This window comes from Notechis scutatus, chromosome 1 (assembly GCF_049901735.1).
Source record: "Notechis scutatus isolate UNSWTSFEM ecotype Mainland chromosome 1, rNotScu1.2, whole genome shotgun sequence".
In the NCBI taxonomy this organism is placed as follows: domain Eukaryota; kingdom Metazoa; phylum Chordata; class Lepidosauria; order Squamata; family Elapidae; genus Notechis; species Notechis scutatus.
The window spans coordinates 337,490,929-337,506,982 of record NC_142009.1 but is presented as its reverse complement, the minus strand read 5'-3'; the positions used below and the strand labels follow the sequence as shown (position 1 = coordinate 337,506,982).

The window sequence follows — 16,054 nt, the reverse complement described above, 5'->3', positions numbered from 1 at the left end:
CACCTGGATGCAGCCGACTCTGAGACACATCATTCATCTCACCCTTGACCCTGGTCTTCCCCCCACCCCCTGGATGTATATTCTCCAATGAGACACATCCATAGCCCAGAGTCATCAATCATGTTCCCCAGTAATAATCTTGCACACCAGAAGCTTCGGCTGCCTAGCAATTATCTATGAAAATATTTAAGGTATGCATTACTTCCCCCACTCCCATTCTGCTGGCAACTCTAAAAGACCAGAGAAATATTTTTGAATTGACACATAGTGCTTTTACAGCCCTCTCTAAGTGGTTTACAGAGTCAGCACATTGCCCCCAACAATCTGGGTCCTCATTTTACCAACTTCGGAAGGATGGAAAGCTGAGTCAACCTTGAGCCTGGTTAGATTCAATCTGCCAAATTGCTGGTGATTAGCAGAAATAGCCTGCACTACTGCCCTCTAACCACTACGCCACTGTGGCTCTATGTGTGGTGCTGGCCATGCCTGCTCTTGGTTTAGTGAAGGGGGGAAAACTCATGATATGTCACGTGATGACAACATGAGTTTCACACCCCTGCTGTAGAGTTTAAATTAGCCTAACATCTTTACAGATCTCCCTGCCTACTTTTCAAGTCTATGGGAAAAGTTAGTTTCTAACTTCAGCTCCTACAATGTAAGTAAATCAGTCAATAAGTAAACCAGTCATTCCTTCAAAAAATCAGTACGATGGCTCACATTCTCGTGTGTCACCATGCTGCAGAGGCAGCCATATTTTCCCAAAAACTATGGGACAGGCCAAACTCCATCTTTGCAAGGGCTCAGTTTCATGTAGGTTAAATATCCAACTTCACTTCGCTCTCAAGGGCATCTTCTCCATTAATTAAAAAGAAGAGGCACAGGTTTATTTTTCTCCTTCTGGTATGTGAACAAAAGTGAAGTGGGAAGGACTTTTTTTTTTCCTTGCAATTATCAGAAGAACAGTAATTCTTAATGTAACCCTTGTGGGTTTTACCAGAAACTCTTCCACAATAAAAAGCGCTTTAAAAAAAATAGGTTCTGAGTTCTCCAGGTGAGGGCAGGACATGTCACCTTACTTTGTCTTGCCAAGAGGAAACCCTTGGGATTTGTGAGACTCAGCTGGCCTTTGTTTTCTCTCAACACAGGTAAGAAGAAATATGATTGATCTAAATTTGTCCTGATGCATCCAGGTGGATGCTAAAGCTCTGCTGAAATCTGAAGTCCTACCTGCAATTCAGCTTCTGTACAAAACTTTGATTTCTGATTTAAGATGATAAGAATGACTGGTCTCCCTCTCCTGCTGTTGCAATTCTGGCTCCTGGCTCCAATGTCTGCAAAGAAGATGGAAACCATAGATCTGTTGAGGCATTATTTCCATTATCAGGAGGAATACTATAGCCCTGGTGATTTCATTATTGGCGGGAATTTTCTCCTGGCCACCATTGCTGACTCCAACATCCCAGACTTTCAAAAGGGCCCATGGCGCAACTTCAAAGTTTAGTAAGTTTCACGTGAAGGAGAAATACAGTATGTAGAATATTTTGTTTGCTTTGTGTGGGATTCAGAGATTTCCTCTCAGGAATATGTCTTCTACTGATGTTTGCAATAGCAATAGCACTTAGACTTTTATACAGCTTTGCAATGCTTTTACAGCCCTTGATTAAACTTGGGATGGCTTTGTGAGAAAGGAGAATTCATATATCACAGTCCATATATCACAGACCATCTCATCACCCCTCCTTTCATCACGTGGTAATTGAGAAGGATTACAGCCACTGTAACCAAACTTGGAAGCTGCTGTGCAAAGAAAGGCAAAAATAAAATAAAATTCAAGGACAACTCCACCAGCATGCAAAAGCTTTCTTGTAATTTTCCTTAATGTTTTTCTCACTATAGCATCATACCAAGGAACTACCAACAGTCCCTGGCCTTGGTATTTGCAGTCAGAGAGGCCAACAATAATCAGGTTCTGCTTCCCAATATCACACTTGGATTATATATCTATGACAATCATCGGATTGAGGAGAGGGTCTCTTTAACCAGCCTCTCCCTGCTCTCCACACGAGGCAAAGAGGCTCCAGGTTATAAATGTGACAGGCAGGACCCTCTGCTCTCTGTCATTGGAGGTAACAACCCCAAATCTTCAAGACAGATGGCCTCCATCTTCAGCATCTTCAAGGTCCCACAGGTGAGAGGTCTCTACTAGATGCTGAGAATCTATGTAATAGTTTAATTCATTTTTATAATTTATGCGTCAGGAATATTTACAGTATATTTACTTCATATGTTATCTTTTGTGAAGCGTGCAAACCAGCATCTGCATTTCCTTCATTGGATGAGGACAGCACCTCTTTCTCCTCCTGTCCTGACCACTTTTTACAGAGGCACAATTGAGAGCATTTTAACAAACTGCATCCCTGTTTGGTTTGGTGGCAGCAGCACCTCAGATAGAAAAGTCCCTACAGAGAGTGGTGAGGACAGTGGAGAAGATTACAGGAAGCAACTGTGAAATGCCCAACAGAGGCTCAGATACAGAGGTTGCCATGCAGCAAGAAGATTTGTTTGTTTGTTTGTTTGTTTGTTTGTCAAACATGTACAAGATAAATAGTATAAGTGTGAACATAAATAAGAACAAAGGAAATAATTAAAGGTAAATGGGAACAGTAAAGCAGGAATGGTAGGCATTCTGGTGCGCTTATGCATGCCCTCTTTAAGGACTTCTTAGGAATGCTGGTGCAATACAGTAGCTATGATCCCAACTGGTCCTATCAGTGAATCTTCAAGAAAAGAGTTTCAGACCTGGCAATTTGGGGAGCAGCACCCCAACAGACCAAAAGAGACACCCGGAGGACAATTCCTATACTTCAACTACAGCAACAGATATTTGCAAGTCTTGCCAAAAACTGCAGTTAATACCCTGAGATTCTTCCTCAAATTCCATTTTTGCCTTGTGCCACTATTCCCAAGTAGCACTCATGTAATCTCACCAGATGAAGGCACAAGGCAAAATCCACCTTGTGGGCAGGAGTCACTTTCATGCAGGTCAATTACACAACTTTCCCCATGACTCAATTTGCTCTGAAAATTACAAGAAGAGTCACAAACATGTTTTCCATTCTGCTGCATGAAGAGAAGCTGTTGCCAAGGGGATAGGACAATGGCTTTTCCCTGAAATTATCAGAAGAACAGTCATTCTCAATGTATTCCATCTGGATTTCTAGACACAAAGATCTTCCAGGATAAATCCTGCTTTAAAAAATTTATTTATGTATTTTTATTTGTCATTTGCTTACAAGATAATAGGTATAAGTAAAAACATAGTTATGAATACATGGATACATATAAGAAAAAATTTAAAAAGTATAAAAGAAACAATAGGACAGGGACGGTAGGCACGTTGGTGCGCTTATGCATGCCCCCTACAGACCTCTTAGGAAAGGGGTGAGGTCAATAGTAGACAGTCTAAGGTTAAAGTTTTTGGGGTTTGGGGAAAAAAACCACAGAGTCAGGTAGAGTATTGCAGACATTGACCACTCTGTTGCTGAAGTCGTATTTCCTGCAATCAAGTTTGGTGCGATTAACCTTGAGTTTGCATCTATTGTTTGCTCTAGTGTTGTTATGGTTGAAGCTGAGGTATTCATTGACAGGAAGGACATTGCAGTGTATGATTTTATATACTATATTTAGATCGAACTGGAGGTGGCATAGTTCTAGGTTTTCTAGGTCTAGAATTTCAAGTCTGGTGGCATAAAGTATTCTGCAACGAGTAGAGGAGTGGAGAACTCTTCTTGTGAAATATTTCTGGACTTTCTCAACTGTGTTAATATCAGATACCTAATGTGGGTTCCAGACTGATGAGCTGTATTCGAGTATTGGTCTAGCAATTTTTTTTATGCTCTAGTTAATAGTGTAATATTACCAGACAAAAGCTACGTAAGATTAGGTTAACAACTCTTAATGCCTTTTTGGCTATGTAGTTACAGTGGACACTAGCACTTAGGTCATTTGAAATGAGTACTCCAAGATCCTTGACAGAGTTTGGATCATCAACAAGGTCTTGACTATACAGCTTGTATTTTATTTTCTGATATTTTTGCCAATATGTAGGACAGAGCATTTATTTGTTGAGATTTGAAGTTGCCATTTGTTTTACCATTCTGATACATAGTCAAGGTCTCTTTGAAGGGTAGCAGTATTGTCTGTGGTGTTGAATAGCTTTACATCATCAGCGAAGAGAATGCAGTTGCTCTTGATTTGATCGCAGAGATCATTTATGTAGAGTATGAAAAGAGTTGGTCCTAGAACACTGCCTTGGGGGACACCACTGTTGACAGGTAAAGAATTTGATAGGACACTCCCAATTTTGACCATTTGTTGTCTGTTTGACAGGAATGTTTCTATCCAGTTATGCAGGTGTCCAGAGATACCATAAGATTTTAGTTTTAGGAGTAGTTTGTCGTGTACCACTGAATCAAAGGCTTTACAGAAGTCTATGTAGATTGCGTCTATTGCTTTGCCCTGATCAAGTTGTGTAGTTGTTGAGGTAATTTCCCGTTAGGAGAATGAGCGCATACAGGGAGACGTATTTGAGAGAAGTGTTTGAATAATACACACACAGTACACAGATACACTGTACAGTAAATGTAGGTTTTTACTTCCAGAAAGGTTTAAGCAAAGTCCAAAATAAGCAATCCAAAGTCATTCACAAGTAAATCAGTCAGTTTTCAATCCGGGGATAATCCAATAACAAATTCCAGTTATTTCAGTTCAGTATCAGACTTACATCAAATCCAGTAATTTCAGTCAATTAGGAAAAATGGAGGAACAGCAATACTTTCCAACAGAAGGAAACAGAGATACACTCACACTCTCTTCTGAGACTCAGACCAAGACAAACCAGCTTTCTGGCTCCATCTTATGGCCGTTTGAAAAACCACACCCTATTGCAATTTTTAGCATGCTCTTAAAGAGACAGTTTTAGAATGTTTATCCTGGTTTATATATTTCTAACCCAAATAGCTGTTAGGCGACTCATATTCCTAACAGTAGTCCATATGTTTTTGCAGTGTAAGAGTTGCAGATTATATGATAGTTTTTTCCTAAAACCAAATTATTTATCAGAGAGTAGGTTGTTTGTTTCTAAGTGGAGGATGATGGATTGGTTAATAATTGATTCCATGACTTTACAGGTGACGCAGCATAAAGAGATTGGTCTGTAATTTTCAACTAGGCTGGGGTCTCCCATTTTGAAGATGGGGATGACCATGGCTTGTGACCATAGTTTTGGCAAGGAGCTGGTCCTGAAAGATTTTTCAAAGATTATGCTTAGGGGTTCGGCTACAGCAGTGGATAGCTTTTTTAAGAAGTAGGCACATATTCCATCTGGTTCAATAGATAGAGATGGTTTTAGATTGCGCAGTGCTTTTTCAACAATGTCTTCTGTAAAATCGAATTGTATTAGATCATTGTAGTTGTCTGTGGTTCAACTAGGAAATACTGGGCATGATCCATTGCTGTTTACAAATACTGAGCCAAAGAATGTGTTAAAGAGGTTGGCTTTAATAGTGTTGTCGTTGCAGTCTTTACCATTAGGTCTTTTCAGGGGTGGGATGGACCTTGAGTCTTTTAGTTTGTTGTTTATAAAACTGTAGAAAGTACGGGTGGAATTGGTGCGTAGAAGGTTTTCTTCTTGTTTAATGTGATAATTGGTGCATTCAGTTTTTATTTGGTGGCATAAATTTTTGTATCGGCTTTTGAAGTTGGCAACATGACCAGATTTGTTTTTCCACCAAAGTGATTTCTTTTTGGATTGAAGCTTCCTTATTGTTTTGGGTAATTTGTTTTTTCTGGTTTGGGGAGTTGTTAATGGTACATATAGCTTGATGACTCTTTTGACTTCAAGTAAAAATATGTTGTAATGGTCTTCTACAGCATTGCATCCAGAGAATAAAATTGCCAATCAAGGGATGAGAGATCGTTGTTATATAAGATCATAGTTGCCTTTTTTGAAGTTATAATTGGGGATTCCGTTGATGTGATGATTTTTGTGTGGACGTATATTGAGACAAAAGTCAATCATGTTGTGGTCACTGTTGGAAAAGGGTTCTTTAATGTGTATTCTGTAAATTGAATTCAAACTATTTCAGAAGATGAGATCTGTTAGGGATAACATTGTTTACCCTAACTGGTTTGGGTAAAAATAATAAATAAGTTATCATGGTTTGTTGGTTAAAGTGTGTGTAACTTTAACTACAAGAATGTAATTAAGGGTGTGGTTGTAAAAAGCACCATAAAAGAAGCAAGTCAATTGCATCTCTCTCTCTCTGGCTTAATGATCCCTAATTACTGAATGGATTGATGACTGCGTTTTTCCTTACTGGAACGGAGGAGAGAAAGGAGTGTTGATTTCTCAACGGAGAGAAGAGATAATACGGACTGATTTATTGTAAGTGAACTGACATTGGCTATTCAACACGGACTTTGCAAATTGAGTATCCCCGACTGGACTAACTGAAATGATACATGACTAATGGACCGTTTATTTTGACTATGCTATAATTCCTAATGGAATAAACTATATTTTTGATAGCACAAGCGTATCTGTTTTTTTACTGCGTGTTAACTTAAATACAAACTTATCTCACACATTTACCTGTCTGCCTATCTGACTACGCTACACATTTGGTTTAGTTTGATTATGATTTGATTATGATGAGGTATTTGCACCAAATCTTAAGGCTACAACTTTAAGAGCAGCTTTAGTGTGGGCAGCTAAGAAGAATTATATAGTTAACCATTTAGACATAGAAACTGCCTATCTACATGCACCATTGCAGCATACAATATATTTGAAAAAACCAGTTGGTATAAATGATAATAAAGCAAATAGCAATGATTGTTGGAAACTCAAAAAGAGTCTATATGGATTGAAACAATCTGGCTATGAATGGAACCAATATATTGTGAAAGAATTAAACAATATAGGGTTTAAATCTGGTTTAGCAGATCCATGTATGTTTAAAAGAGAAAATAATGGAACGGTGTCATTATTGTTATTATTTACAGATGATATTGCTTTGATTACTAAGACCAATAATGAAGCTACTGAGATTATTTCATTATTAGCCAAAAAGATAAAATTAAAGCATTTAGGTGAAATTAAAAAGTATCTAGGATTGACAATTAACAAAACCAAAAATGGATTTAAAATATCTCAAGAAGATAAAAATTGCCAATTAATTAAATTGTATAAAATGGAACTTTGTAAGCCGGCAAAGACTCCAATGAGTCAGGAAGTTTGCCAAACTGATGCTCAAAGTCCCAAATTCGATAAGACCATCTATCAATCTTTGATTGGTAGCTTATCATATATAAGCAATTGGTCAAGGCCAGATATTGCTTATAGTGTTAATCAGCTGGCATGATTTAATAATGATCCACATCAATGTCATTGGCAAGCATTAAAGAGAATTTTAAGATATCTTAAAGGAACAATGCACCATGCATTGTATCTAGAGCCAAAAGGTGATTTGATTCTTAGTGCATATGCAGATGCAAGTTTTGCAACTGACATAAACACTAGAAAATCAACATCTGGGATGGCTGTATTATTTGGTAAGACACTAATAGGGTGGAGGTCAATCAGACAACAGCATATCAGCTTGTCCACTATGGAAGCAGAATTTTCATGTCTGTCATTACTATGCACTGACTTAATTCTGTACAAACAGTTATTATTAGACATGGGTATAACTGTTAAAGATTCCATTATTGTGTATGAGGACAACCATGCAGCCATACAGTTATCTACTAATAATGCTGTAAAGACTAGATCAAAGCATACTGATTTAAGATACTTAAATGTTAGAGAATCTATGAAAAATGGTCTAATTAAACTAGAGTACTGCATGACGGAAGAAAACATTGCAGACCAGTTTACAAAAGCTCAAGGTGTAGTAAAATTTAAAGAGAGTTGTAACAATTATGATTTAAAGGTGTAAATGGTTATATTATTATTATATTATTATTATTAAGTATTACAACCATTGGGGCAAAGTGAAGATGGGAGGAATAATAGAGGGTATAAAATAGCCCATGATATGGATGGAAAGGATTGTCTGTTTTCTCACTTAGCCATTGAGGTTCAGCCAAGAAAGATCCTTAAAAAAACCTCAATAAACACAATAAAAATTTGGGTGTTGCTGCCCCCCCAAAAAAAAAAAAAACAACACTGAAGCAAACTCTACAAGCAAACAACTTTAACTGTAATGTTCCCTGTGTTTTTCTCACTATAGGATCCAACCCAGTAACTACCAGCAGTTCCTTTCATTGATGTTTGCTATCTCCAAGGTCAATTAGGATTTTCTTCTGCTCCCCAACATCACCCTTGGCTTCCAAATCTATGGCCATTTCCAGAGGGAGATATAAATAATAAAAAAACCCCCCCCCCCCCCCCCCCACCAAAACAAAGGAAAAAAAACCCAAAAAAAAATATAAACCTCCATTAATATAAATTGGTTAATAAAACCAACTCAATAACCCCCCCAAAATAACTAAAAAATTTATAATTTTTTAATATCAGATACCTAATGTGGGTTCCAGACTGATGAGCTGTATTCGAGTATTGGTCTAGCAAATGTTTTGTATGCTCTAGTTAGTAGTGTAATATTACCAGACAAAAGCTACGTAAGATTAGGTTAACAACTCTTAATGCCTTTTTGGCTATGTGGTTACAGTGGACACTAGCACTTAGGTCATTTGAAATGAGTACTCCAAGATCCTTGACAGAGTTTGGATCATCAACAAGGTCTTGACTATACAGCTTGTATTTTATTTTCTGATATTTTTGCCAATATGTAGAAGATTTCAAAGTATTTCTAGCAGGACTACCAGATTCTGTAACACCTTTGTTCCCTGGTAAACTCATAAGATTCATTTTTCTCACCATAAACATATATAACTAGACTGTGTGATTTCTTGTAATCTTGTTTCTCTGTTTCATATAATATATGTTGATATATACATAATTTTGCATTTATTTATTTATCTATTTATTTTGTCATGTTTATCTAGTGTAAAATTGAAGGTGGTGACTTTTTAAGAGCTGTATGCAATGAAATTTCATTTTTAATGCATGACGATTAGTGTACATTCAAAGTGACAATAAAGTTATTCTATTCTATTCTATTCTATTCTATTCTATTCTATTCTATTCTATTCTATTCTATTCTATTCTATTCTATTCCACTCTATTCCATTCTTTTTATATAACCCCAAATAGATAGATAAAGTATTATTTCTGAATGCTGTATTTGTCAAGAAGAATTCTTTTCTAACTTACTCTTCTTAAAAGAAGAAGTCAGTGGTGGGATTCAATTTTTTTTACTACTGGTTCTGTGGGCGTGGCTTGGTGGGTGTGGCATGGGAAGGATACTGTAAAATCTCCAGTCAGAGGTGAAATTTGCCAGTTCTCCGAACTACTCAAAATTTCTGCTACCGGTTCTCCAGAACTGGTCAGAACCTGCTGAATACCACCTCTGGAAGAAGTAATAACCCATTTAGTGCAGTTTACTCTTTATATGAGTTAAATAGTTTCTTCCTTTGGCTTCTGGCCTGTCACAACCATCAAAATGTGTTAGTTCGTGGCTCTTCCCAAGAAGGGAAAACATTTAAGCTTGCCACACAAAGTGAGTCAGCCTGACTGGTGGGGCAATCAATCACACAATGAGGACTCCTAAATTACTCTAAAATGTTGAAAGAAAAATCTTCTGTTATCCAGCTCGGTGTTGGCTTTGAGATCCCACAGGGTGACAAAAGAGTTTATCCTTCCTTCTTTCGGATTAATCCCAGTGAATTGCCTCAGTATGTGGGTTTAGTGCAGCTGCTCCTGTATTTCCAGTGGAACTGGGTTGGGCTGATGGCCCCTGAAGATGACAATGGAGAACATTTCATCTCATCTCTGAAGCCAATGCTCAAGGAAAAGGAGATCTGCCTGGCCTTCACTGAAAGGCTGAAATCTGAATATTCTGTTAATGTAGTGTCCAGATTGATTCTGTTTCTCCAAAACTGGCTTAAAGTTGAAGTGATTATTATGTTTGGAGACACCTACAGTTTTACAACTGTACTTCAGAGTTTATGTGTTTATGAACACTTCAGAAACACATTGCTTCAGAAAGTCTGGATCTTCCCTTCCCATTGGGAACTTAGTGTGATGGGATCTCAAGATGTAGGTCAATTTAGAAGGCACTTCCATGGAGCTTTGCATTTTAGGGACCACGTCGGTGATGTTTCAGAATTCAGCCATTTCCTCTTTTCTTTAGACCCTTTGAACCCACAAGGGTATTTCTTTCTCCCTCCGTGGTGGGAAAGGCTCTTTGGCTGCAAAGTCCATAAACCAGGAGAGATACCTCCAAAAGGTGGGGAACTATGTACAGGACAGGAGAATTTACAGAACCTGCCATCTTACATGTTTGAAACAAGCATGACCGGTGAAAGTTACAGTATCTACAATGCCATGTATGCTGTGGCACATACTTTACATGCAATATGTGGATCCAGAGTAAGACCAACAAGTATGAGGTTTGGAAAGAGGATCTCCAAAATCCAATCATGGCAGGTAATCTCTGTGATATGTTATCTAGTCCACAAATACTTAGAGAGGAAACTTCGTATATATTTTTTAAATTACTGATTAAATATCTTTGTCAAGCTCGCACTTTTGTTATTGCAACCATTATCACTTCTCAGCTTGCCAACAAACCCAGGGGCAGAGGTGGTATTCAGCAGGTTCTGACCAGTTCTGGAGAACTGGTAGCGGAAATTTTGAGTAGTCCAGAGAACTGGTGGTAACCTTCCCCCTGGAGTAGGGAGGGAATGGAGATTTTGCAGTATCCTTCCCCTGGAGTGGGGTAGGAATGGAGATTTTGCAATATCCTTCCCCTCCCATGCCCAGCAAGCCACACCCAGCAAGCAATGCCATGCCCACCAAGCCATGTCCACAGAACCAGTAGTAAAAAAACAATGAATCCTGCCACTGCCCAAGGGTGAGGGAAGGGTGAGATGGAATGTAGGCTCCAAACATCAAGAAACCCAGGCATGAGAGCCAAGGACACTTTGGCAGGTGTTTGCTAAAACCAGAGACTTTTTCTCATAACAATGCAATGACATTCAATTGGACATTGTGATTTGCACAAATTGGGGGAAGGAGAATCCTATACTTTAATTATGTGGGTTTGCATGGGAATTAGTTAGATCTGGTTTTGCCCTCATCAGTGCCAAAATGATGTACTCAATAAAGTTTTTCATTAAGAGATTGGAGCATCTTGGCCATCCCTTCTTTGGTCAGAACATTGACAATCTTTATGCTACCATATCAGTGAATCTCAAACAGATTGAAACAGCAATTAGAAATAGCAATTACTAAAAAAAAAAAAACCTCATATGAATGAATTATAATGGGTTTTTTGGGGGGGAGGTTGGAAAGTGATATTGGTGGAAAGAAAAAAACTAAACCAAACCAGTTTTCCATAAGATCCCTAGAAGAAATGATTTCCTATAAGTTTTCTGAGCCTAGGGGTGGCCATTCCAGGGAGGAGGTATCAGCCCAAAACAAAATGACAATTTGGGTGTCTTTTTACGAGATGCTTTAAAAGGGGCAGTGAGCATATTTGCAGAATCACCTCAGTTTCACTGACTATGTAGCTTGAATCCAATCTCTAAAAAGACACTTTAACTCAATCCATTTTACCCTGGTTTATGTTTCTGTGGTTTAGCATTGTTAACAGAACAATAGAGTTGGAACAGACCTTGTAGGTCATCTAGTCCAACCTAACCCTGCCCAAGCAGGAGACCATATACCATTTCTGACAGGTAGCAGTCCAGTCTCTTCTTGAAAGCCTCCAGGGATGAAGCACCCAGAACTTCTGAAGGCAACTTCTGTTCCACTGATTGGTTGTTCTACCTGTATGGCCGATTATCACAGGAGCAAAACCATATAATGAAATTTGGGATGTGGCATTAAAAGATTTGTAAGTAGGTATCATTCTTGTAACATGGAATTGAAGAAACCATGACACAAAATTCCAGTGCCAGAGAAACATTTGTGGTATCTAGAGAAACGTTTGTAGTGTTGGGGAAGGAGTCAAACATTTGGTGTTACTCATGAGATTCAAATCTAAGAAACCTCTAGCTAAAAACTTACACATATCTCCTAACATTATAGCCATCACAGAATGGTAAAAGCCAAGTTGTCTCATTTGTGGCTTTTGGCCAAGAGCTCCAACCTCTGAAGGTCTCCTTTCTTTCAGCTTCTTCCCTATTTGAGGAATGTCCAGTTCAACAACAGTGCTGGAGAGGAAGTCTCCTTCTCAGAAGATGGACTGGGATCTGCTCGTTATGATCTTCTCAACTGGGTTTTCCTCCCCAATCAATCTTTTGTCCCCATGAAAGTTGGGCATATAGACCCTGGAGCTCCCCCAGGCCATGATTTCACCATTAATTCTGATGCAATCATCTGGGCTACAAAGGTAAACGGGAAAGAAATATAAATTTAGGGAAAGCTCTGCTGAGAATGCAGAACATTTTTCTAACTGGAAAAAGGTCTATTGAATAAAAAATAAAAAAAACATGGCACCCATTTGCTAAAAAACGTGTTTGTATGTAACACAATTGAAGTCTGATTTGTGGCAGGTCCACAAAGAGTTGAGATTGGGAAAATTCCAGGAAGCAGTTAGAGTACTCAGCAATGATTTCCATGGACCATTCCTATTCAATTGGATCTTCATTATTTTTTATTTTAGAAAAATTGTAGCTCAGTTTCATCAGATTTTCTTTGCATGCCAATGTCCAAGTTCCAATCTCTAGCATCCATTGAAGGCTCAGGAGTGCCACTGGCTGAATCCCCCAGGATGTGTTTCTGGTATACCCTCATGAGCCATTTTTTAAAAAGACATTCTGATGGTGGAAATAGAAAGTTGAAAGAATGCTTAGGCCATCTCAAACATTTATTTTCTCTTCTAGAAGGTGCCCTTTGCCAGGTGTGGCAAGAAGAGGTGCCATGCAGGAGAGAGGAGGAGAGTTCCAGAGGGTGTGCAGGTTTGCTGCTACCAATGTTCACCTTGTCCAGAAGGGACCATTTCTAACCAGACAGGTAAAGTAAATGTCAAATGTAGATCTTTCAGGATCAAGGGAGCCATTCAATAGATCAAAATTTGAGAGGGAGAGGGAGAGATAGAAAGAGAGTGCAAGAGACAGAGAGACAGAGACATGGGGGGAGGGTGTGAGAGAGGAAGAGAGAGAAGAGAGAGAGAGAGAGAATGGGAAGAGGAAGGAGAGAGATAGTAATAGAGACACAGAGGGACAGATAGATACAGCGGGAGAGAAGAGAAGGAGAGGGAGAGGGAGGAGAGAGATAGAAATAGAGAGAGAGTAAGATAGAGACGGGGGAGAGGGATGAGAGAGACAGAGAAATAGAGACACAGAGAGACAGACAGAGGGAGAGGGGAGAAGGAGAGGGAAGAGAGAGACAAGAGAAATAGAGAAGAGAGGGTTGAGTAGGAGAGGGAGAGGGAGGAGAGATATAGAAATTTCTTCCATTCTCACTTCTGTAATCAACTTCTATGCCAATCATTTTTGGTCAGAAAAGAGAGCATTCCCTCTCATAACACTCAGTACCCAACTGTGTGTCTTTCTCGCTCTCTCACTGTGTGATCTTCCCACAACACACCAAAAGATAATATACAGAAACACAAAATAGCAGGATTCCTGGCAGAGAGATATATGAGTCTTCTGGGCATCCCAGTAAAAATGGGGGGAGGGGAGGAAACAGCTGGAAATTTCACTCATGCTTAAAGCTTCAGTAATCATGGGAGCATCCAGCAACAGGAGAGGGTCTCTCTTTCCTCAGCAAACTGACCTGGTCATTTGGAGCTGAATGTGTCCTTGTCTTTGGCAAACCGATCCTCAGAGTCACCATGAATGAGGAAGGTTTTGCCTATCTGCATACACTTTAAGTACAAAGTAGGTTATTCCATCATTATTTCAGTAGAAATGGGACACTCGTGGCACCATATCATGAAATCCTAAGACAAAGATTCTTGATTTCAGATGCAGCTTCCTGTGATTCCTGCCCAGAAGACCAATATCCCAACAAGGAGAAGGACCAGTGCATTGCCAAGAAGATCCACTTCCTTGCCTATCAAGACACCCTGGGATACATTTTAATTTTTCTTACTGTTTTCCTCTCAGTGATCACAATAGCAGTTCTGGCAATTTTCCTTAAACATCATGACACACCGATCGTCAAGGCCAACAACCAAGATCTCACCTACATCCTCTTGGGCTCCCTCTTGCTCTGCTTCCTCTGCTCCTTCCTCTTCATTGGTCAACCAAGGAAAGTCACCTGTCTCTTCCAACAATCTGCCTTTGCCATTCTCTTTTCCCTTGCAGTTTCTTCTGTATTAGCTAAAACTGTCATGGTGGTTCTGGCCTTCATGGCTACCAAACCAGGGAACAGGGCAAGGAAATTCTTAAGAAAACCATTGACCAACACCATTGCTTTAGCCTGTCCCCTGGTCCAAGCAATTATTTGCACCATCTGGCTGGCAACCTCTCCACCATTTCCCAACTTGGACTTTCACTCTTTGGTAGGAGAGGCCATCTTAGAATGTAATGAAGGCTCACCTTCAATGTTTTATACTATCCTCACCTACTTGGGTTTCTTGGCCCTCATCAGTTTCATGGTGGCCTTTCTGGCTAGGAAATTACCCAACAGCTTTAATGAAGCCAAGTTCATTACTTTTAGTATGCTGGTCTTTTGCAGTGTTTGGATCACCTTCCTCCCCACCTACCTGAGCACCAAAGGGAAGTCCATGGTGGCCGTGGAGATCTTTTCCATCTTGGCCTCTGGGGCTGGACTCTTGGCTTGTATCTTTTTCCCCAAATGCTACATTATTTTACTAAGGCCCCATCTTAACTGTAGGGAAAATATGATAAGGACAAAAATATCTAAATGATGCAAGCATGAGGAACATTTAATGTTTTCTTTGAGGTATGTTTAGTATGATATTTCTAAAACATGCTGGTAGAGAAAGAGGAACATGTCCATTGAATAATGGCTTATTCAAGCCATTGTTCAAGTGCTATACTGGTTACAAGAGTCACTTGTTTGAGGTGGGAAGATATAAAAACTGTACGAATAAGAAAATGAATAAATAAACCTGCTATCAGCAACAATCAGCACCCCTTTTCATTCCATGTCTTTCCGTTGTTCACATTGAGGCTCGGTGCCCTATATAGAAATAAAACCTGGTGAATACATTTATTATTCCAAGATGAATATTTTCTAACTTTATTCCTTTTCATTAGATATTTTACTATTTTAGTATTTTAAAAGTTTAGGTTCCATATCAATGTTTCTGTGTATATTTGTTTCCATAGTCTTCTGACACTTTGTGGAATTTCCTGCTTCTGTTCCTTTCTTTTATGGTAGAGATTGAATTCTCCACTTCCTCCCCAATTCTCATCAATGTGGTGGAGTCTTGTGGTTGGGATTAGAAAATAATATCACTGTGCACATTGTTTTAACCGTCCTTTATGCCATGACATGTCTCAGAGCTTCTCGGCAAACATGATGTTTTATGATAATTGGGTCCCCTTAGAGGACATAGAAATGCACCATTTATCCATTTCAGAAAGAAAAAAATAATGTAAGAAAGGAAGGGGAAATGATGTATGCAAACATATTGTCAGCTTTGGAAGCCATATTGAGACCAGACACTTCCACGCTGCCACATTTTCAGCCTGGGAAAATGGGAGGGGGAATTTCTTGGAGTGTATGTAGTTAGACATAATTGTTGTGGTTCGCCGGCAGCAGGTGCAGATGGCTGAGGTCTCGGAGAGTGAGGGCTCAGATGAGGGGCCTGCCTGTGATGCAAGGATGGGACCAGGACCATCAGGGAGTGGAGTGCTGCCTTCGGAGATTGTGGAGGCTGGCAGCAGTGATACAGAGGTCCCTGAGGACCCTGTGCCAATGGTGCATGTGCATAGGACTGCTCGA

General features: G+C 39.3%; 1 protein-coding gene across 1 annotated transcript; it reads left to right on the top strand.

Annotated features, from left to right (window-relative positions):
- Window positions 1-1,204: 1,204 nt before the first annotated feature.
- LOC148133578 (vomeronasal type-2 receptor 26-like) lies at window positions 1,205-15,311 on the top strand. The gene is made up of 5 exons (XM_087952807.1): window positions 1,205-1,500; window positions 1,897-2,188; window positions 12,306-12,524; window positions 13,018-13,147; window positions 14,104-15,311. Exons 1-5 carry the CDS (start codon window positions 1,271-1,273, stop codon window positions 15,009-15,011), a joined length of 1,779 nt encoding a protein of 592 aa, XP_087808933.1. The 5' UTR covers window positions 1,205-1,270; the 3' UTR covers window positions 15,012-15,311.
- The last annotated feature ends 743 nt before the right edge of the window (window positions 15,312-16,054 follow it).